This window comes from Microtus oregoni, unplaced genomic scaffold, assembly GCF_018167655.1.
Source record: "Microtus oregoni isolate MIOR12 unplaced genomic scaffold, Mior012 000000F_ref0000247, whole genome shotgun sequence".
NCBI lineage: Eukaryota > Metazoa > Chordata > Mammalia > Rodentia > Cricetidae > Microtus > Microtus oregoni.
In genome coordinates this window covers 43,654,073-43,675,371 of record NW_024543059.1, presented here as the reverse complement: position 1 = coordinate 43,675,371, position 21,299 = coordinate 43,654,073, and the positions used below count along the sequence as shown (strand labels likewise).

General features: G+C 56.7%; 1 protein-coding gene across 2 annotated transcripts; it reads left to right on the top strand.

The window, feature by feature from the left end:
- Positions 1 to 1,423: 1,423 nt before the first annotated feature.
- Positions 1,424 to 20,610, top strand: Lmtk3 (lemur tyrosine kinase 3). Of its 2 annotated transcripts, none has more exons than XM_041649497.1 (16): positions 1,424 to 1,539; positions 3,148 to 3,260; positions 4,046 to 4,179; positions 4,406 to 4,556; positions 4,990 to 5,066; positions 5,503 to 5,621; positions 8,375 to 8,462; positions 8,764 to 8,912; positions 9,783 to 9,867; positions 9,949 to 10,070; positions 10,152 to 10,301; positions 10,616 to 13,053; positions 15,403 to 15,797; positions 17,496 to 17,631; positions 17,942 to 18,079; positions 20,448 to 20,610. In XM_041649497.1, the coding sequence occupies exons 1-16, from the start codon at positions 1,499 to 1,501 to the stop codon at positions 20,462 to 20,464; spliced, it is 4,353 nt and encodes a 1,450-aa protein (XP_041505431.1). In that variant the 5' UTR covers positions 1,424 to 1,498; the 3' UTR covers positions 20,465 to 20,610. The 2 variants fall into 2 exon arrangements, with proteins under 2 accessions (XP_041505431.1, XP_041505441.1); XM_041649507.1 differs by lacking the exon at positions 1,424 to 1,539 and adding an exon at positions 2,938 to 3,027.
- Positions 20,611 to 21,299: the final 689 nt, after the last annotated feature.

Below are 21,299 nucleotides of genomic sequence, written 5' to 3'. Positions count from 1 at the left end.
CACAGAGAGCGACAGAGACAGAGAGACAGAAACACAGAGAGACAGAGAGTGAGAGAGAGAGGAAGAGAGAAAGAAAGTTGGGGACGGGGAGGAGGCTCAGCAAGCGCAGCGCTGACTGTGCAAGTCTAGGACCCACACTTAGGTCTCAGCACCCACAAAAGTGCTGGGCACTGAGCGCACACCAGTAACTCAGCACAGAGGGCAGAGCCTTGCTCATCAGCCCATCTGAAACAATGAATTCCAAGTTCAGTGATGGCCCCATCAGAGAAAATAGGATGAGGATGATGGAGGAGAACCTGAAGTCAGTCTCTAGTCTCCATACTTGTCTGCACAGGTAAACACAGCTACACAAATGTGCACACACCCTACAACACACTGACAGCATCCTTCTAACAAAGTTTTATCATAACTTTGGGAACAAAATATGTCCTAAACACACAGCTGAGTGGCCTGCAGGTGTGGCCTCAGCAATATCCAAACAGTCAGGGTATGGTATCAACAGTTCTGGTGCTCATGGCCTTAGGGTTTGGATCCCAAACCTATCCTCAAGAAACCCCCTGGCGCCAGGCAGTGGTGGCACTTGCCTGTAATCCCAGCACTCAGGAGGCAGAGGCAGACGGATCTCTGTGAGTTCGAGGCCAGCCTGGTCTACAAGAACTAGTTCCAGGGCAGACTCCAAAGCTACAGAGAAACCCTGTCTTGAAAAACCAATAATAATAATAATAATAATAATAATAATAATGTTCTCTAAAGTGAGCAGATTCTGCTGGCTCTACCTTACTCCTTTCCATAATAATAAAAAAACTGTTAAGTATAACATTATTAATAACATTAAAGAATAATTTAAAAAGCGTTGCTCGAAGCCAGAGGATTGTTGCAAATCCGTGATCATCCTGAGCTACAGAGTGAGTTCTAGGAGAGCTTGGGTACACAGTGAGACTCTGTCTCAACAAAGCACATTCACACAAAATTTTGGTGGAGATTGAGAAGCTGGGCGTCACAGCCGGCTTTTTCCAGCAGCTCTGACTTCTGGCTCCTAGCTGAACTAATCACATTGATAGTGCTGTAATAAACATTTGTTGCGTGAACTTAAGAACAAACAGCAAGCTTCCCGACCTCATCATTGGAAGCAGATGCCCGACCTGACACCCTTATGCTAATCCCCGCAGGTGGCGCAACCTGATCCTCCCAGCTGGACCGAAAAAGACTGCATTTCCCAGAAGACTCTGCGCAGGCCTACAACTCCCCTTAAGCCTCTCTTCCTTTAGGTTCTGGCTCTTCTGCCAGGGAGGGGGTTTTGCGTGTTCACTCCCCGTTCACCCCAGTCCCGTTTCCTGTACCTTGCTGCTGTATCTCCATCCCACGATATTCCTGTCTCAGTTTCTCCAGTGAACCCCTGTGAGGCCTCCCCTCTTCCCAGTGCCCCCAGAGAGCAGCGCTGCGCGCGCAGCTCCCGTCCAGCCTCACAGAGGGCACGAGTCCCAAGTATTCCTGGACCATGGAGACATCCTTGCCGAGGGCGGCAGTCTGCGCTTCTGGGTGTGTCTGCAGCTCTGTGTACCGCCGGTTGGGGTGGGACCCCGGGACTGCAGGCTGGCACGTGATGTGTGTGTATGTCTTGTCTGATGTGTCGGTGTCCCTGACGGCCAGTTTCCATACTTAGCTCTGTCAATTCCTTGTTGTGTACATGGGGCAAGTGACTGCCCCTCTCTGTGCCTCAGTTTCCTTACCTGTACATTATGCATGATAAAAGCACCAGTCTTTCTTGGGGGCTGTTGTGAGAACCAAAAGGTAATGCTCTAAACCTCGGGAAACGTCTGGCACAGAGTAAATCCTGCTAAGAATAAATACATGAAATAAACTACGCTTCTGCATCTTTTGTGCCCATGTGTGTTGGTGTATGTGACGTGAGGCTGCAGTGAGGTAGCAAGTCCTCGTAACCATGTCTAAAGAATGTGTCCATCCGTGCTGTCTGTTTAGGTAGGTGGTGTGCCTTTATACTCGGGACTGTACTTTTGCACAGGGCATGTTTGTGTTCCTGGCCCTGTGTTTATGCTTTTGCATAAGCTGTGTGACTTTGCATGCATGAACTACTGTGTGTTCCTGTGTGTGTATGCGTTGTGTATTTGTCCCTGAGGGTGAGCAATGTGCATCCCCAGTGCCTGCATTCATGTATGTATTGCTTCTGTATGTTCATGTATGTGACTGACCAGCCTGTGTTTGTGTGCATGCAAGTGTCTTTGCGTGTATAAGCCAGTGATGTCTATGTGCTCTTTGTTGCTTTATGGAATATCAGTTTATGACAGCATGCCTCTTCATGTCCCAAAGGGTCTGTGTGGATCTTTGGGATACCTCCTTGTGTTTGGAGCTCTGTGGCTCTGGGGTGTGTGTGTGTGTGTGTGTGTGTGTGTGTGTGTGATTCTGAGACATTCCTATGTGACTGGGTGAATCTGTACCAAACAGAGGCTGGACTGCCTTTGCATTCTCAGTGTGGTCTGTCCCTGTGTCTTTGTGTGTGACGCGTCCACGTCTCCGTCTGCTGATGGCTGTCCACCTTTGTATGTGATGCGCTTGTGAAGGTTCCTGTGACATGTGTCAGCTGTGTGTGGGCTGCGTGGGTTTGATATTTGCATCTTAGCATGTAGCACACGTGTGGGCACCAGTGGTATGTCACAGTGGTGTCAGGGCCACGCACTGTGGACCCCGCCCCCAGCCCCCCCCCAAGGGTCTGTTGGCCTCTGTCCCTCCTCCCCCTTTTTATTCTCCCCTCCCGCCTGGCAGCCAATGCAACCGGGAACCAGTTGTCATGACAACGCTCCGTCCTCCCTCCTCCCACCCTTCTTCTGACAGGCTCTCTGCTCCCCCAATCCCGGTTGTCCTCGGGGGCGGGGCCCTCGTTCTCTCCCCCCATCTTTCCCTCCCCCCCCACCCCAGCAACCCGGGCTCCCTAGCTCTTCTCCTCCGTCCGCCTCTCCATCCCTTCATCCGTCTGTCCTTTCGAGGAGGGGGAGGGGGGTACCTGAGCCAGTAAGCAGCCCCTCCCTCCTCCTGTTCTGCGTTTCCCGCCCCTCTCCTGGGCTGGGGGAGGCCAGGGTTGAGCGGGTCCCCATGGCTGGGGGCTGAGGGCCCGCCCCCCCTCCTCCCCAGCCGCCGATACCTCCACCTCCCTTCCATCCTGGACAAGATGCCTGCGCCCGGCGCCCTCATCCTCCTGGCGGCCGTCTCCGCCTCCGGCTGCCTGGCGTCCCCAGCGCACCCGGGTGAGTATGTCCAGCGGTTCGCGGCCGGCGCCCCACCCCCACCGGGCCATCCTGGCACCTGTGCGCAGTCCCTGGGGACGAGCGGGTCTGCAGAGCCAGGGAGACCAGCCAAGGCGGGTGGGGAGTGGGTTGCGGGCCGAGTGCATGCATGTGAGCGTGCATGTGAGATCATGTGCACGCGAGTGCACACGGGTGCGCGAGGAGATGGAAGGCCGCGGCCTTTCGGAGAGAGAGACCCTATTTCTAAGGGGGACACAGCTCTGGCTTTGCAGAGTCCCCTCCCTCAGGGTTAAGGCTGTGGTTAGAGAAAAAGCCTGTGTTCCCAGTGTCTTTAAAATAAACATTTCTCAGTAACCTTTCAGGCATGGGATAAGCAGGGGGTTCATTCAGCTCCGGGCAAAAATCTTCTAGCAACCCGCAATTGGGAGGGGGTCATGAAGCTATCAGTGGTAGCATATTATAAATTCTCAGAGCTTCCTTCAGGCCTCACTTTTGCTCATCACTGGAATGTATCTAAATACGGGTTAGGGGATGCGTTTGGGGCGAGAGGTGGGGGGCAGTCCCAGCTTGGGAGGAAAAGCGGGACCCCACCCCCAACCACCTGGGAAGGCCTTAAACTACAACTCCCACAATACATTAGGCCACCCGTCCTCTCTGCCAAGGGGGTCTCTGGATGCTGAGCATCATGGGAATTGTAGTCCAAGACTGGCCCAGGATGGGAGGGGCATAGAGTCCGGTAGTCAGTGTCTTGAATCCCAGACCCCAACCTAGCCTTGTGCCCACAGATGGATTCGCTCTGAGCCGAGCCCCTTTGGCTCCGCCCTACGCTGTAGTCCTCATTTCCTGCTCCGGTCTGCTAGCCTTCATCTTCCTCCTTCTTACTTGTCTGTGTTGCAAACGGGGTGATGTTCGTTTCAAGGTGAGGTGCCCTGGGACTAACTTGGGGAGAAAGACCCCAGCCAGAGAAGGGGCAGGAAGTCCCAGAGCACTCCCAAACCTGGGGACTTGGGATCCTCGCACCAACGGATATGGGGCTGGGGATTTGAGGGATAAGTCTGTGAGCGGTGGGAAGGCAATTAGGGCAGGACACTGACATCTCAGCACCCCGCTCTTGGTGCTCCCGTTCTTTGCCTTTCGCACCCCAGGAGTTTGAGAACCCGGAAGGGGAGGACTGCTCTGGGGAGTACACACCCCCTGCGGAGGAGACCTCCTCCTCACAGTCGCTGCCTGATGTCTATATTCTGCCGCTGGCAGAGGTCTCACTACCAATGCCTGCCCCGCAACCTGCACACTCAGGTACTGCCCCTTCATCCCAGGATCCTGCGGTCCCAACACTGAGGGCTTCCTTTTGTGGCTCAGGGAGGGCAGAGGGCAGAGCCCTAGATTCATGGAAGTAATTTATAGGGAGGCCACACTTACCATCTTGCAGAAAACCACAGATCTGGAGAATCCTGCAGGATGGCCCTGGTGCTATCAGCCTAAATCTCAACCTGGAAAGCCAGCCTATGAGCTGACTATCCTGTCTTGGAGCTAGGGTTACCAAAGGGAAGGGCTGATTGGATTCTGAATCTTATGGGCAGCCAATGAGGAGGCTGGACCCTGCCATGGAATGTTGGGGACAGCCAATAAAAGGAGACTGCTGTCTACTCCGATCTCAGACCCCACCCACTGGTGGTGTGGGGTATCCTGGAAAGGAGAGCTCAGGGCATCCCCTCCCGCCCTTCCTCAGACATCAGCACTCCCCTGGGCCTGAGCCGCCAGCATCTCAGCTACCTGCAAGAGATTGGCAGCGGCTGGTTTGGGAAGGTGAGGGGCCTAGGTGGGAGGCAGAGGGTGGTATCCATACATCTCTGGCCTGTGCTCCTGTTCTGTGTCTACCCCCATTTGTCATCTGCTCTTGGCCTCCCCAGCCCCTCAGCCTGCCCCCTCTCCCTCCACCCCTCACCCTGTCCCACCCATCTACCCCCACATCTGTCGGTCAGCGCCTCCCTCCTCACTCCATTGACCACTCCGCCTCGCCACCCGGCTCTCCACGCGTCCGTCAGTCTGTCCATCCTTCCATCCGTCCCCGCGTGCATCGGACTCTGGGCCTGTGAGTCTCTCACTCCGTGTCTGGTGGGGGACCGGGGAAGTGGGACATTAAGGGAAGGCCTGGAAGGTGGTTGGGAGTGTGGGGTGTATGGAGCTAGCCTGAGGGTGGGCTGGGCAGAGGTCAGCATTGATCGCAGCACTCCCTGACCAGGTGATCCTGGGGGAGGTTTTCTCAGACTACACGCCAGCTCAGGTGGTGGTGAAGGAGCTCCGGGCTAGCGCAGGGCCCTTGGAGCAGCGCAAGTTCATCTCAGAAGCTCAGCCCTATAGGTAAGTCCATGGACAGGGCTTCTAAAAACAAAATATCAGGTAGAGGAAGTGATATTTGGAAGTGGATGGAGCCCAGTTTGGTGCCAAACCTGGCTTCTGGTTTCAGATTTCTTCCTGACTATATGGCTCTGGTGCTGGGATTCCCCTCCTGGGATCTTGGGTCTTCCCTAGAAAGACCTGGAGACAGCATGGGGAGGGGTTCCCAGGTTGGAGGAGAGCCTGTCCACTCTGACCCTCAGGGTCTTCATCCAGGGCAGACCATACCCAAGCTATTACCGCAGAGTGGGCCCCACCTCCCTTCCCCACTGTGAGAAAGCCATGGGCAACCTGCCTAGGCTCCTCCATTCTTAACACAGAGTTGTGCTTGGAGGTAGGAAGCTGTGCGTGGAATCATTAGACTCTGGCCCATCCTTGCTCCTTCTATGGCTCCTTCTCGGTGTTTCCAGGATACCACAGGCCCTGCATAGTCTGCTCCTAGAGTCTCGCCTCTGTCCTCTGTCCTCAGTTTCCTTCCCACCCCTACTCGACCACACACACACACACACACACACACTCACACACACACACTGCAGCTGCTCTCCTGCCGCAAGGCCTTTGCTTCTCACTCTCTGTAGAATTCCATTTCTTCCCCGCCCGTCTCTAATGCTGAACTGGGGATTCATGTTCCCGTCTTCAGTCTCAGCTCGCAGGCTTGGTAAGGAGGGTCTTGCACAGGCTTGGTGAGCTTTACCTGCAAGTGTACTCAGAAGGCTGGGGCAGCATGATTGTGAGCCTGAGGCCAGCTACAGAAGGAGACCCTGTCTCAGAAAGTGTGTGTTTTTCTCTTTATAAACCGAGGCTCTTTAAGGTAAATAAAATGAAATCAGTTCAGACCTCATTAGGCCAGATGGTGGTTCACCCCTGCAATCAGAACACTTCAGAAGCTGAGGCAGGAGGATCTCTATGAATTTGAGGCCAGCCTAGGCTACTAAAAATGAATTTAAATAGTCATTTCCCGAGTGACACTTGGCACATGTCGGGTGCACACCAGCTGACTCGTGTCAGAAATCTATGGGGACAGCCCAGGCTGACTGGCTGCTCAGGCCCTCGCTGTCTGAGCACGGGTGTGACTAGTTCTGTCGGTCCTCAGTAGATGTCTGCCGAGCCAGACGTGGACCTGAATGGTATGGCCCTTCCTCTGTGACCAAGTCCAGTCTGTGTGGCCCTGCGCAAGTTGCTTTCCCGCTTCGGATTCTGTGCCACTCTGGGTCACCCTGGTCTTTATTCTGCCCCACAGAGTTGTGGCGAAGCCCTGGTTTTCTCTCTCCATCGTCCTTGGTCCTTAGCTCCTGCTGTTTCTCAGGTTCTAGCACATGGCAGTCACTTTTCACAGGCTTTTAACCAAGTGGGGGTTAGGAGTCTCCTCCTAGGAAGGGAGGGGCTGAGGAGCTGGCCAAGCTGTGGCTGTAACAGAGATACTAGCCTGGCCCCACAAGTGGCCTGTAAGAGAAAGAACTCAATGTGCACTGGCCTCACTTGAGGAGGGTTGTGGGGAAGGGAAGGGTTTGTAACAATGACAGGGCTACTTTCAGAGACCGGGGAGGCCTAGTTCCTTAGGAGCCAGCAGTTTTGCAGAGCCCTGTGGGAAGCTGGTTACAGTGAGAGAGAGTGGAGCATGCTAGCATTGGGCAGCAGCCAGCAGCCCTGCAGACACAGCTGGGACGGAGGGTGAAAATCAAGTCAAGCATATGTCTAAGTGTCAGAGTAAAAGCGACAGTAACGGTGGGACTGGTGGTGTACACCTACCTTGTATCCCAGCACTCTGAAGGCTGAGGCAGGAGGATTGTGCACTCCCTGGCAGCTTGAGCTGCAGAGTGAAACCTTACCTTAGATGTGCAGAATAGCAGGACCCACCCCCGTCACGAGCAGCTCCCCCACAGCATGCTTTCCACATGGTTTCTATGGGAGCCCCTTCCCATCCATCACAGGAGGGAAGCAGAGGAGGCAGCGGGCCTCCCCGGGAGACCTGAGAAGGATCCAGACCCAGGGCTAGGCTGGATGATGAGGAAGTGAAGGCACTTTGGGAGAGTGCTGAAGCTGGGGCCTAGGCAGTGGCAGAGACAAGAATGGGCTGCAGAGATGGCTCAGCGGTTAGGAATGTGTGCCGCTCTTTCAGAGGACCTGAGTTTAGTCCCCAGCCCTGAGTCAAATGACTCACAAGTGCCTGCAACTCCAGTCCCAGATATGATGCCCTCTCCTGGCCCTCGTGGGCACCTGCATGCACATGCACTCACCCACACATAAACACACATATGTACACATGATTCTAAAAAAACACAACATCAGGAGAAAGAGAAAAGAGTGAGGGCGAGGCATGGTGGTGGCACACACCTTTAATCCCAGCACCGTGGAGGCAGAGGCAGGTGGATCTCTGTACATTTGGGGCTAGCCTGGTCTACAGAGTACAGGACAGCCAGGACTATATAGGGAGGCCCAGAGTAAAAAATAAAGAAATAAAAAAAAATGAGAGAATGTACCCTATAGAGGTGGGCTGTAAGAGCAAAGGCCCAGAGACCCGGGAGGAACAGGAACACCAGAGAGTGAGGGTCTCGTGGCGCTGCTGGGACCATAGAGAGTTGTGCACATGTCAAACAGATTAGGGGCAACCGGAAGAGGAGGTAGAGCATCCAGGTCAGGTCTGCAGACCTGGTAAAGGGTTTGGTGAGGTGCATCCATGGCATGGACACAGGCTGTTCTTTCTCTACCCCCTAAAGGAGCCTGCAGCACCCCAATGTCCTCCAGTGCTTGGGCGTCTGTGTGGAGACCTTGCCTTTCCTGTTGATCATGGAGTTCTGCCAGCTGGTGAGGGGCTGGGGAAGGGGAGGGCCTACTGGGAGCTGGAAGCCAGCTTTGGTCTCAGGACTTGGGGGGGTCTTAGGTTCCCGTGGTCTCCTGTGTGGCTTCACTAGCTTCCCTTTTCCTTTTTATATTTTTGGGGGCCAGGGATCGAATCCAGGGTGTATCAGGCATGTGTGGCAAGCATCTGACCAACCAGGCTGAAGCAGCAGGGGAAACTGAGGCTTGGAGGGGCTGCCCAACATGGGCCAAAGGCTACTTTGTACTTGCTTCAAATTGTGTTGAACTGCCCTTGTTTCCCTCCCAGGGGGACCTGAAGCGATACCTCCGGGCCCAGCGGCCACCTGAGGGTGTGTCCCCTGAACTGCCTCCTCGTGACCTGCGGACACTGCAGAGGATGGGCCTAGAGATTGCCCGGGGTCTGGCTCACCTGCATTCCCACAACTACGTGCACAGGTGAGCTAGGAGGCCACACAGCAGGGGATGCAGGGAAGGACTGAGGAAGAGGATTCTAAAGTGCCAGGCACCCCTAGCTTCTGAAGGGGGCAGAGGAAGAAACCAGGAGGAGCAGCAAAGCAGAGGGAGATTAAGTGAGCAAACTGGATGTGTTGGCTCTGGCCTGCAATCCCAGCACTCAGGAGGCTGAGGCAGGAGGATCCCGGCAGGGTTGAGGCCAGCCTGTCTACATAGCAAGTTCCAGGACTCCCAAGGCTACACAGTGAGACCCTGTCTCAAAAAGGGGGGAGAGGAGCCGGGCGGTGGTGGCACACGCCTTTAATCCCAGCACTCGGGAGGCAGAGGCAGGAGGATCTCTGTGAGTTCGAGACCAGCCTGGTCTACAAGAGCTAGTTCCAGGACAAAACCACAGAGAAACCCTGTCTCGAAAAACCAAAAAAAAAGGGGGGGGGGGAACAGGAAAGGAGGAGTGGAGGAGAAGAGAGGAAGAAAAGGAGAGGCTGGGAGGGAGGAGCCAAAGGAAGAGGAGCTTTGCTAGCAGAGAAAGAGGAAAGAAAGACTGAGGTGTCAATACAGAAGGTGGGGAACGAGGAGAGAGGGCAGGAGTTAGTAGAGGAAAGCGGGAATTAAGGGGAGGAGGAGCCAGAACAGGAGCGGGAAGATCAACCAGAGGAAGATGAGGTGTCAGGAGAGAGGAAGGACCCAGAGGAAGGGGAACAGGCGGGTGGTGTGGTGGCGGAGGAGGAGGAAGGAGTCGGGAATGGAGGACCTGCACTAGAAGAGCAGGGTGAGCAGAGGGAAGGAGAGGCGCTGCACTGTGGGCAGGGCTTTCCCCTCCCTCATTCTGCCTCCCCCACCCCTACTCCGCAGCGATCTGGCGCTGCGCAACTGCCTGCTAACTTCAGACCTCACTGTTCGCATTGGAGACTATGGGCTTGCGCATAGCAACTACAAGGTGGGCAGTGCGTGTGCGTGTGTCTGTGCGTGTGGACCAGTATGTGTCACCTGCTGACCTGCTGACCCCGCCCGCCCCCAGGAAGACTACTATCTGACACCCGAGCGCCTATGGGTACCTCTGCGCTGGGCAGCACCAGAGCTGCTGGGCGAACTGCACGGCAGCTTCGTGCTGGTGGATCAGAGCCGTGAGAGCAACGTCTGGTGAGGCCCTGGCTAGCGCCTGGGGGATGGGACTTCACTGCTCTCTGACCTCTGACCTCTGACCTCCAACCTCCCACACAGGTCACTAGGGGTGACACTTTGGGAGCTATTCGAGTTCGGGGCGCAGCCCTACCGACACCTATCCGATGAGGAGGTCCTGGCCTTCGTTGTCCGCCAGCAGCACGTCAAGCTGGCCCGGCCCAGGCTCAAACTGCCCTACGCTGACTATTGGTAAGGCACCTGATTCCGATCAATCCCAGGCCCAAACTTCCTATCTCAGCCTCTGAGCACCTTGTCACACCATCTCCCCCATCACCTGATGCCTGATGTGAGGAAACTGAAACAGGGGACTGGCACGTGGAACTCTGCCCTAACCACCAGCCCTCACCTGACTTCATTCACCCCCTTTTCTCCCCACTCCCGGGTCTCTGCCTCCCTCTGCCTCAGGGTCTCGATCTTTGTCTATCTCTTTCTGTTGGTCTCGGTTCCTCTCCTACTCTTTCTGGAGTTCTGGCCTCTCCATTGTCCCCTCCCTTGTCTCCCAGGTATGATATCCTGCAGTCTTGCTGGCGGCCGCCAGCCCAGCGCCCCTCGGCCTCTGATCTCCAGCTGCAGCTCACTTACCTGCTGTCTGAGCGGCCCCCCAGACCCCCTCCGCCGCCGCCCCCTCCCCGAGATGGGCCCTTCCCCTGGCCCTGGCCCCCCTCACATAGTGCCCCGCGCCCGGGGACCCTGTCCTCTCAGTTCCCACTTCTGGATGGCTTTCCTGGGGCTGATCCAGATGACGTACTCACGGTCACCGAGAGCAGCCGAGGCCTCAACCTTGAGTGCCTGTGGGAGAAGGCCCGGCGTGGGGCAGGCCGGGGTGGGGGTGCACCTCCCTGGCAGCCTGCCTCTGCTCCTCCTGCGCCCCACACCAACCCATCCAACCCCTTCTACGAAGCGCTGTCCACGCCAAGCGTGCTGCCGGTCATCAGCGCACGCAGCCCCTCGGTGAGCAGCGAGTACTATATCCGCCTGGAGGAGCATGGTTCTCCACCAGAGCCCCTCTTCCCCAACGACTGGGACCCTCTGGACCCAGGCGTGCCTGGTCCCCAGGCCCCCCAGGCTCCCTCCGAGGTCCCCCAGCTGGTGTCCGAGACCTGGGCTTCCCCCCTTTTCCCTGCGCCCCGACCCTTTCAGACCCAGTCCTCTGGATCAGGTGGCTTCCTACTGAGCGGCTGGGACCCCGAGGGCCGGGGCGCTGGAGAGACCTTGGCAGGAGATCCTGCCGAGGTGCTTGGGGAGCAGGGTACCGCACCCTGGGCCGAGGAAGAAGAAGAAGAGAGCTCCCCAGGCGAGGACAGCAGCAGTCTTGGGGGGGGACCCAGTCGCCGGGGACCCCTCCCTTGTCCCCTGTGCAGTCGCGAGGGTCCCTGCTCCTGCCTGCCATTGGAGAGGGGGGACGCCGTGGCTGGCTGGGGGGGGCACCCTGCCCTTGGTTGTCCCCACCCTCCAGAGGACGACTCTTCCCTGCGTGCAGAGCGGGGCTCCTTGGCCGACTTGCCCCTGGTCCCCCCTACCTCAGCCCCTCCCGAGTTTCTGGACCCCCTTATGGGAGCCGCAGCGCCCCAGTACCCCGGGCGGGGGCCGCCTCCCGCTCCCCCCCCTCCGCCGCCACCTCCCCGGGCCCCCGCGGAACCGGCCGCGTCCCCCGACCCCCCGTCGGCCCTGGCCAGTCCAGGCTCCGGCCTGTCGTCTCCGGGCCCCAAACCGGGGGACAGCGGCTACGAGACCGAGACCCCTTTTTCCCCCGAGGGAGCCTTCCCAGGTGGGGGGGCGGCGGAGGAGGAAGGGGTCCCTCGGCCGCGGGCTCCCCCCGAGCCACCCGACCCAGGAGCGCCCCGGCCACCCCCAGACCCGGGTCCCCTCCCACTCCCAGGGTCCCAGGAGAAGCCAACCTTTGTAGTTCAAGTGAGCACCGAGCAACTGCTGATGTCCCTGCGGGAGGACGTGACAAAGAACCTCCTAGGGGACAAGGGGTCGACAGCCGGGGAGTCAGGGCCCAGGAAGGTGGGGAGAAACCCCGCGAACAGAGAGAAGGACCCAGGCCCGAACAGGGACCTGACATCTCTGGGCAACAGGAAGAAAGTCCCCAGCTGGAACCTCCCGGTGAACGGGGTGACAGTGTTGGAGAACGGGAAGCCGGGAGCCCCGGACATGAAGGAGAAGGTGGTGGAGAATGGCCTGGAATCTCCCGAGAGAGGAGAGAGAGCCCTGGTGAATGGGGAGCCCATGCCCCCAGAACCCGGCGAGAAGGTGCTGGCGAATGGGGTTCTGATGTCCCCAAAGAGCGAGGAGAAGGTGGCAGAGAATGGGGTCCTGAGGCTGCCCAGGAACATGGAGAGGCTACCAGAGACTGGACCTCGGAGAGCCCCAGGACCCTGGGAGAAGATGCCCGAGACTGGGGGTCTAGCTCCAGAGACCCTGCTGGATCAAGCCCCTGCGCCCTGCGAGGTAGCCTTGCCCCAGAACGGCTTGGAGACGGCCCCTGGCCAGCTTGGCCCAGTCCCCAAGAGCGAGAACCCGGAACCCGGGACCGAGTGGAGAGTCCACGAGACTGGGGGGGCACTGAGAGCCCCCGGGGCTGGGAAGCTGGACCTCGGGAGTGGGGGCCGAGCCCAGGGGGGCGCGGGGATGGCCCCCGCCGGCGGCCCCGCAAGCGGCGTGGACGCAAAGGTCGGATGGGTAGACAACTCGAGACCACTGCCACCTCCGCCACAGCCACTGGGGGCCCAGCAGAGGAGGCCGGAGCCAGTGCCCCTGAAAGCCAGGCCGGAGGTGGCCCTAGAGGACGAGCCAGGGGTCCCAGACAGCAGGCTCGGAGAAGACACGGCCCCCAGCGTAGACGAGGACCCCCCCAAGCCGGAGAGGAAGGGCCCCGAGATGCCACGCTTGTTCTTGGACTTGGGACCCCCTCAGGGGAACAGCGAGCAGATCAAAGGTGAGGAGATGGCCAGTTTCTGGGGCAGAGGAGGTGGTGAGGAAAAGCTGAATAGGCCCTGGCACTGAATGCCTACGCAGGAATCCTTGTACCTCGGGTCTAGCCTTGGCTGTGGTCCCATCTGTATTCCTAAGAACGGGTCTTTCCTTCCACCTGCCAAGAATGGATGATAGGGAAGGCCCCTACCTGGCAAGGTGGCTGTGAGGGGAGGCCTTAGCAAAGCCCTTAGCTATGGCCTAATTGTCACCACTGAACTCTATGACATAGTGAAGGCCTGTCTTTGTTATTGAAGCTTGTGTAGATGGGGCCTCCAAGTTTGGAACAGAAGGTACCCAGAAAAAGGAGAGGGCTGGGGGAAAAGGTGGGGAAAGTTAGGTGTCTAGGAATAACCACTCCCACAAGGCTAAGGGAGTTGTGGAATTTGCTAGTTTTTCTTGTTAGTTCGGTGTTCTGAGTGTTTGAATGGTTGCAGCCAGCTCTGAAGTCTGGTGCTGCTGGCCAGGTCTGTGTGAGGGCTCCTCTAAGCTGAGAGTGATCAAGAGTGGAACCATTTGTCCATAGTGCCAGTACTTGGGAGAGGGAAGCAAAGGATCCTGTGAACTGGGCTGCCCATCAAGTTCCAGGCCAGCCTGGGCTACATAGTGAGGTCCTGCCTCAGACAAAGCAGAAGGAGATAGTTCAGTTGATAAAATATGTGAGGAACTGATCCCCAAGAGCCACACAAACTAGGTGCGCTGCTGTGCTTGTAATTATATCTAAAGGAAAAAACTCTGGGAAGTAGAGACAGGAGGATGGCCGGAGCTCACTGCCCAGCCACTCTGGCTTAATTGGTGAGCTAAGGCCCACTGAGTGACCCTTTCTCAAAGGACATGATGTACTGAGGACACCTGAGGTTGTTCTCTGTCCACCCACATGCCCCCCCCCCCTATTAAAAAAAAAGGCAGGCAACATGGCCCAGATGAAGGCACTCGCCACCAACCCTGACGTCTGGAGTTTGATCCCCAGTACCATGGTCGAAGGAGAACTTCTTGTTCCCTAACTACCACACACATGCTGTTGTACATGTGTGCCCACACACACATAAATACACGCACAGAGATATACACAAAATTTAAATATTTAAAGGCAGCAGTAAACTGAGGGGTCTCTAATATGTCAGGCCATAGGTTGCCCGTGGCTGGACCCCAGGGGGCCAGGGCTCACTGAGAGGCTAGGAGCAGAACGGTGAGCCACACAGCGACATCTCAAGAGAGATGGTGCCCACCCAAGCTCCTGAAACCCTACGGAGTATACTGCCTTATTCCTGCTCTGCACTGGCACCCCTCCTGTGTGTCTAGGAAGACACCAGGGTCACATGACACTACTGGGTGAACTAAAATGTCTCAGAGAGTCTGGGTAAAAAGAGGCTAGGAATGGCTTACTATTTTTCCACCCAGGGAACTCCTATTTATCCTTTAACATCGCACATAAACTTCCCCTTCCCTGGGAAGCCTTTATGATGGCTAAAGGCTATCACTCCAGCCTTATTGTGCACACCCACCACTCTGCACAACGCCGTGGCTGCAGCGATGCTCATCCCACTACCCTGAAGGGCAGACACCTTCTGAGCCAAGGCGAAGGCAAGGAGGCAAGGAGCTGAGTGGCTAGCAGGGGATGGGTGGAGTGGGCACCAGCTTGGCACATTTAGAGAGCAGCAACAGGTCAGTGAGATGTGAATGCAGGAAGTGGCCTCACCTGTCCCCTCCTGTCACCCTCTGTAGAGCCTGCAGGTGGTTTAAATGTGCACTGAGGGAGGAAGGAGTGGCCCTTTCCTGTTCTGGGGCACAGTGGAAGAATGGGATAGGACTGGATGGAGAGTGGCCTTGGGGACCTTTGGGGCAGAGAAAGTGCTGGGAGGTGGCAACCAACGGCCAGGCAGGGAGGGATTTCCCTTCTGCAGGGAACATTGGTTTACTAACCCTAGGGATTGTGAGCACCTCTGTGCACAGACCAAAGCTGAGCAAGCACTGTTCTGTTCCGAGACCAGGTATACTAACTAGGGCCGGACAGCTACGCTAGGAAGGGGGTGTGGCCAGAGCATGTATGCCTGGTCAGTGCTGGAGAACCGGCTGTGATAATGTCATATACATACAAATGTTGAGAGGGGGCAAGAACAGGGAGTTTTGACTGAGATGGGGACAGATTGCAGAGAATAGCTGGGCCCAGGTGTGAGAAGCCTGTTGCTCTGGGTGCTGAGATTATGCACTAGAGTGTGTGTGTGTGTGGGGGGGGGGGGTCTCTCACTCTGTATACAGAGAACCCCTCAGAACACAGCCCTGGGCAGAGCCTGACCTGTCTCTCCCCTTGCAGCCAAACTCTCCCGGCTCTCGCTGGCGCTCCCTCCGCTCACGCTCACGCCGTTCCCGGGCCCGGGCCCGCGGCGGCCACCTTGGGAGGGCGCGGACGCAGGGGCGGCTGGAGGGGAGGCCGGCGGGGCGGGGGCGCCGGGGCCAGCGGAGGAGGACGGGGAGGACGAGGACGAGGACGAGGAGGACGAGGAGGCAGCGGGCTCTCGGGGCCCCGGGAGGACGCGGGAAGCCCCAGTGCCCGTCGTGGTGAGCAGCGCCGACGCGGACACGGCCCGCCCGCTGCGGGGGCTGCTCAAGTCTCCACGCGCGGCCGACGAACCCGAGGACAGCGAACTGGAGAGGAAGCGCAAGATGGTCTCCTTCCACGGGGACGTGACCGTCTACCTCTTCGACCAGGTGAGCGGGGCCTCAGGGCAGACCGCAGCAGGACTGGAGGGAGGCGGACCCCCGGGTGGTCCTGATGAAGCAGCGGGGCTAGAGGAAGACTCACCTTGCGGGCCCTGGGAAGCCCAGTCGGTGGGTGGGGCCCGCAGGGAGCAAGTGGGCGGGACCTGGGGGGCTAGGCCAGGGTGGGTGGGCCGAGCCTAGCAGGAGTAGGACCAGGAATGGGCTAGGGACTTGTGATGCGAAGGGGTCTGGAGGTCTAGAAGACTGTCAGGTAGCAGCCTAGATAGGCTGGGAGCCAAAAATAGAGATTAAATACTGAGTGAATAGGGATGGGGCCCGGATCTCTGAGGGCGGAGCCTAGTGCTTTGGGGTCTGGTTTGTCGTTAACAACTTTAACATCTGTGGACTTGACTCTAATTTAATTTTTAGTAGTGTTTGTCTGGGTATATTAGGGAGTGCGGGTGCCTCCGAAGACCATAAGCTTCGAGTGCTCTGGGTGGCCCAGTGAATGGGTGGCTAGAGGCAGGTGTCCCATGTGGCACCTGGGTAACAAACCCTAGTCTTTTGGAAAACAGCTACACCTCTTAGCCTCTAAGCATCTCCAGCCCCTTGGGGTTGGGCTTTAAATGGGGTGAATCTTATCATGTGTAGGTTTAAGAAGGAGCAGGTTTGGCTTGGTTGCTCAGGTTTGCAATCCCTACTTCCAGAAGACAGAGGCAAGACAATCTATAGTTTTTTTGTTTATTTATTTTGAGACAGTTTCTTTGTAGCCCCTGGCTGTCCTTGAACTAGCTCTGTAGACCAGGCTGACCTCGAATTCACAGAGATCCGCCTGCCTCTGTCTCCTGAATGCGAGCACCACTACCACCCAGCGACAGTCTGTGGTTAAAGGCCAGCCTGATTTGCACAGAGTTCAGGGCAGCCAGGGCTACATATCAAAACCCTGTCTCAAACAAACAAATGAACAAACATACTAAAAAAAAAAAAAAACAGTAACTGGGACCTGAAATCTCCATCCTGTTGAAAAGAAAACGGGAGGTCTTATGGACTGAGACTGTCTGAGGCCAGGTCGTGAGACACTTGAGGAGAACGGGATCAGGCACTGGGTTCAGGGACCTGGGATGCCAAAGTGGAATCTCTGTGTAGCCCTGGGTGTCCGGGAACTCACTCTGTAGACCAGGCTGGCCTAGAACTCGGAGACCCACCTGCCTCTGCTTCTTGTGCTGGGATTAATTAAAGGCGCACCACTTTGCTGGGCTCAAGTGGGACAGTGAGAGTTTGAGTGGGGGCTGGGGTATTGTCTTTTTGTGCTCAGCCGCCGTTAGGGATCGGGAGGGCCAGAAGAACAGGCTGTTAGTTCTGAGACACAGGTTTGGATCTCTGCAGACCAGATCTCTGAGGTGGTGGCATGGGCTTTAGAGCAGTGTCTTGGGTTAAGGGCTCTGAGTTCAGGCTGAATTTAGGAAGCAGAAAGGAATTACTGAGCTGGGTGGGGCTTCACAATCAGGTAAGAAACCAGGGTGAGAGTAAGGCCCGTCGGAAGCTTCGAAGGCAGACGAGGGTTACATCCACTTTGTCTAAGTCAGTGATTACAGGCTGGGGTACCTAAAGCCCCAGCAATATCTTTGATTTTATTGTCCCTTGGAGCGGTGGTTGGGATGTGACAATTCATTCCCTATCGTTTCCTACCCTTCCTTGCTTTCACAGGAGACTCCAACCAACGAGTTGAGCGTCCAGGGCACCCCCGAGGGGGACACGGACCCATCAACGCCCCCAGCGCCCCCGACGCCTCCCCACCCCGCCACCCCAGGAGATGGGTTTCCCAACAACGACAGCGGCTTTGGTGAGGGGCGGAGCCCACGGCTTGGGCAGCGGAAGGGCGGGGTTTGGGAAGGGAGGGACAGGCCTTATTATACAGTGGGCGTGTCTTGTAGGGAGCTCGGTGCTTGGAAGGGACCTGGGAGAGCTCCGGAGTCCGTTCAGCCTTGAAGGGTGGACGGAGGGTCCTGGGAGGAGCTCTGGAAGACAGGGCCTGGTAGAGGCGGCCAGGGGCCAGGAGGTAGCTGAAGTGGGAGAGGCGGGGCCTTGCTGGAGGGTGGGGCTAAAGCCTGCGAGACTGGTGTGTCTCTAAGGTTGGTCCATTCTCTCCCTAGGCGGCAGTTTCGAGTGGGCGGAGGATTTCCCCCTCCTCCCCCCGCCCGGGCCCCCCCTGTGCTTCTCCCGCTTCTCCGTCTCACCTGCGCTGGAGACCCCGGGGCCGCCCGCCCGGGCTCCCGACGCCCGGCCCGCAGGTACAGTGCTTCCAGCTGGACCCTGCCCCACCCCTCCCCAAACTGCCCTCCCTCGCCTTGTCTAGTTCGTAATTTTCCTACCTGTCTCTCTTCCATTCCCCCCATCCATCACACTGACACCTCTCAGCTCAAACCAATTGGCTCCCATTCACACCTTGGACAGTTACATCTCTTAACCTCAGTTTCTTCAGTGATTCCCATATGCACACTCTCCTGCCCATCTTTTCCATTTCTGGGCTCAGACACCTTGCTGGATCTCCATCTCCTCTCTGAAAGCACTTAAAAAGCCGGCAGATGATATGGCAGACCCCCAGAGACAGGAGCATTATAGCAGCGGCGAGTTCGCAGCACCCTGCCGCATTGTAAGCCACTCAATCCTCAGTGCGATCCTTAGAGTAGATTCTAGTCCCCTCATTTTACGGAAAGGAGAACTGAGGCACCTAGAAAAGAGGCTTGAGCCCGAATTTCTCTCCTGGCTGCTGGCCCTGAGTGCTGCCCTCTCGTGGTTAGCATCTGCTGCATCCTCGCACTCTTGAAGCCAGCCACTCGGTTCTCCCCCTGCTGGCCACCATGTTGAACACCCAGTATCGGCCCTGACTTTTTTCAGGGATGTAATGTGGGCCAGTCAGTGTCCCTCTCTGCCTCAGCATCCTCATCCATAGAATGGGTATGATAGAGAATCATGCTCCTGAGTGTTCTGAGGGTTTAAGTGGTTTAATCCTCCTGATGCGCATGGAGCCTGGAGCTTGTGTAATGCCGTTACTGACCCAGAACTGTGAACAACCTGTACGAAGGCTGGAGGCAGTAGAGCTTAGCTAGTTCAAGGAACAGAAGACTCTGCTGCTGAGGATGCAGAGTCAGAGTGAGGGGAAGGGATGGGACAGATTCTCTTTTTAGTTTTAATTTTATGTACATTAGTGTTTTGCTTACACGTATGTCTGTGTCAGATGGCATAGCGTTTCCAGACAGTTGTGAGCTACAATGTACAATGTAGGTGTTGGGAATTGAACCCGGGTCCTCTGGGAGAGCAGCCAGTGCTCACAACCATTGTACAATCTCTCCAGCCCTGAGATGGGACAGATTATAAATGACTTGGGGGCCGGTGTGGTGCACACCTTTAATCCCAGCACTTGGGAGGCAGACAGAGTGAGTTCTAAGACAGTCAAGGCTACACTGAGAAACCCTGTCTCGAAAAACCAAAACATATAAAATAATAATAAAACAAATAAAGGACTTGGGGAAATTTTGCCCAGAGGATGGTGGTGAACCGTGAAGGAGTGTAAGCAGGGGACAGGCTGTGGCCTGAGATGGCCTGGGTGTCTAGGGAGAGGCTCGCAAAGAGTCCAGGTAGGAGAGGCTAGTGAGCAAGCTAGGCACAGGGAGAGAGGAGGGGGAGGGCAGAGTCAAGGGAAAGATAGGATTGGGGCTGAATCCCTCCAAGTTACCCCAAATATTGCTTCCTGACACCTCCATCTCAAGATCCCCAAGAACACAGGGAAGGGTAGGTCCAGGGTGTGGGGACACTGGTTAGACAGTGAGTCAGGGCCAAGGCTGGTAGAATGACCTCACTGTTAGTCACCAGGAGCGGAGATGGAGGGCCCAGTGGTAGGAAGCCCCAAATCCTTACCTGCTATCACAGATACTCTCGCCAGGCATGGACGGGGAAGTTGCTAAGCATGTCTGTCTCCCCAGACCACTGCAGGCATTCCTGTGGGCTCCACCTTTACATCAGCTCCTGAGTGAAGAACTCACCCCATGTACTTTGAAAAGGAGCAAGGGCCACGCTTTCCACTCAAGGAAGAAGTAGGCTGATGCCTCCCCTTGGCCAGGCCCCCAGCTGTCAGCACAAAGTGTGAAGGAGGGCTGACCCCACCGGCCCTGGTGTTCTAGATCCAGAGAATGGGTCAGGCTGTCATGATGTTTGGGGAGGCTGGAGGATCATCCTGTGAAACCTTGTTGAATGTACTGTAGGTCCCATACGCTATGCAGTGGAGGTATAGGCAGACGAGTTCTTCCGCAGTGACGGGAATGAGATCCATTAACACTCAGTGCCAGAGAGGGATGCCTGAGGAAAGCTGAAGAAGCAGATGGTAGCCTGGATGTCCAAGGGTGCCGAGATGATCCACAGTGGTTGTGAAAGGCCTCTAAGAGGGGGCCTGGATTACCTGGGAAGGACATTTAGACACTGGGAACAGCAGATACAAAGACCTTGGGGTAGAATGGTATCTGAAACGTTGAGGGCAGAGGATGGGATAGGCATGGTGCCACTACTGGACCTTCAGCTTGACTGAGTTGGAAACCATAAGCCTGTCTTCCCCGATTCTGTCCCTCCTGATCCCCATCCTTTCTCTACTCTCTTTATCCTCAGGCCCCGTGGAGAACTGACTCCCCAAAGACCCAGCCCCTTTGTGCCCCAAGAAGAGGGTTTGCGAGCAGAATCTTGTGTGGACGACGCAGCCATTGCCCCTGACACTGACACAGCCTCTGGGGAGGCACCTGAAGCTGGGCCCTCCTCCTCCACCATGTGCCAAACAGGAGGCCCCGGTCCTCCACCCAGTCCCCCAGATGGGTCCCCTGATACCCCTGATCCCCTTGGAGCCACATGAGGCAGGAAGCCCCATCGCTGGATAGCCACACTTCTTAGAACTGAACTGAACTCTTTTGGGCCTGGAGCCCCTGGCACAGCAGAGGTCCCTCCTGACCCATTCTTGGCCTCATGAGGGCTACTGGCTTCAGGAACCTGGGCCCCCATCTTGCGTCTCCCCTCACCCCCAGCCTGGCCCCTGGAGGGGGCCTCTGGTTCAAACCTTGGCGTGACATTTTCACATTATTTAAAAAAGACAAAAACCAACTTTTTGGAGGAAACTGGGGCCTGTGTGTGTTTGGGGAGTTAGGAGGAGGGTTCCAGTAGTCACTGAATGGCGGTCACTGTCCTCTCCCCGTAGCCCCAAGGCAAGGCGCCCATGCAGCGGTGGGGCTTACCTGCCTCTTCCCTGCTCTGGGTCTGTTCCTTATAGCCCCTGACATTGGTGGCAGCTTCAAGTTATCCTTCCATGTTCCACAAGGAGTCCAAGCAGTTGTGGTGGTGACCATGTTCCTGCAGGGTCTGGAAGCTGACCCAGGGCCAAGTGGTGGTGGAAAAGTGCTCAGAACTGGTCTGCTGATTCTCAGCTGTCATCTGCTAGCCACTGCCTGGCCTACCTGCCTGCATTGGCTTGTC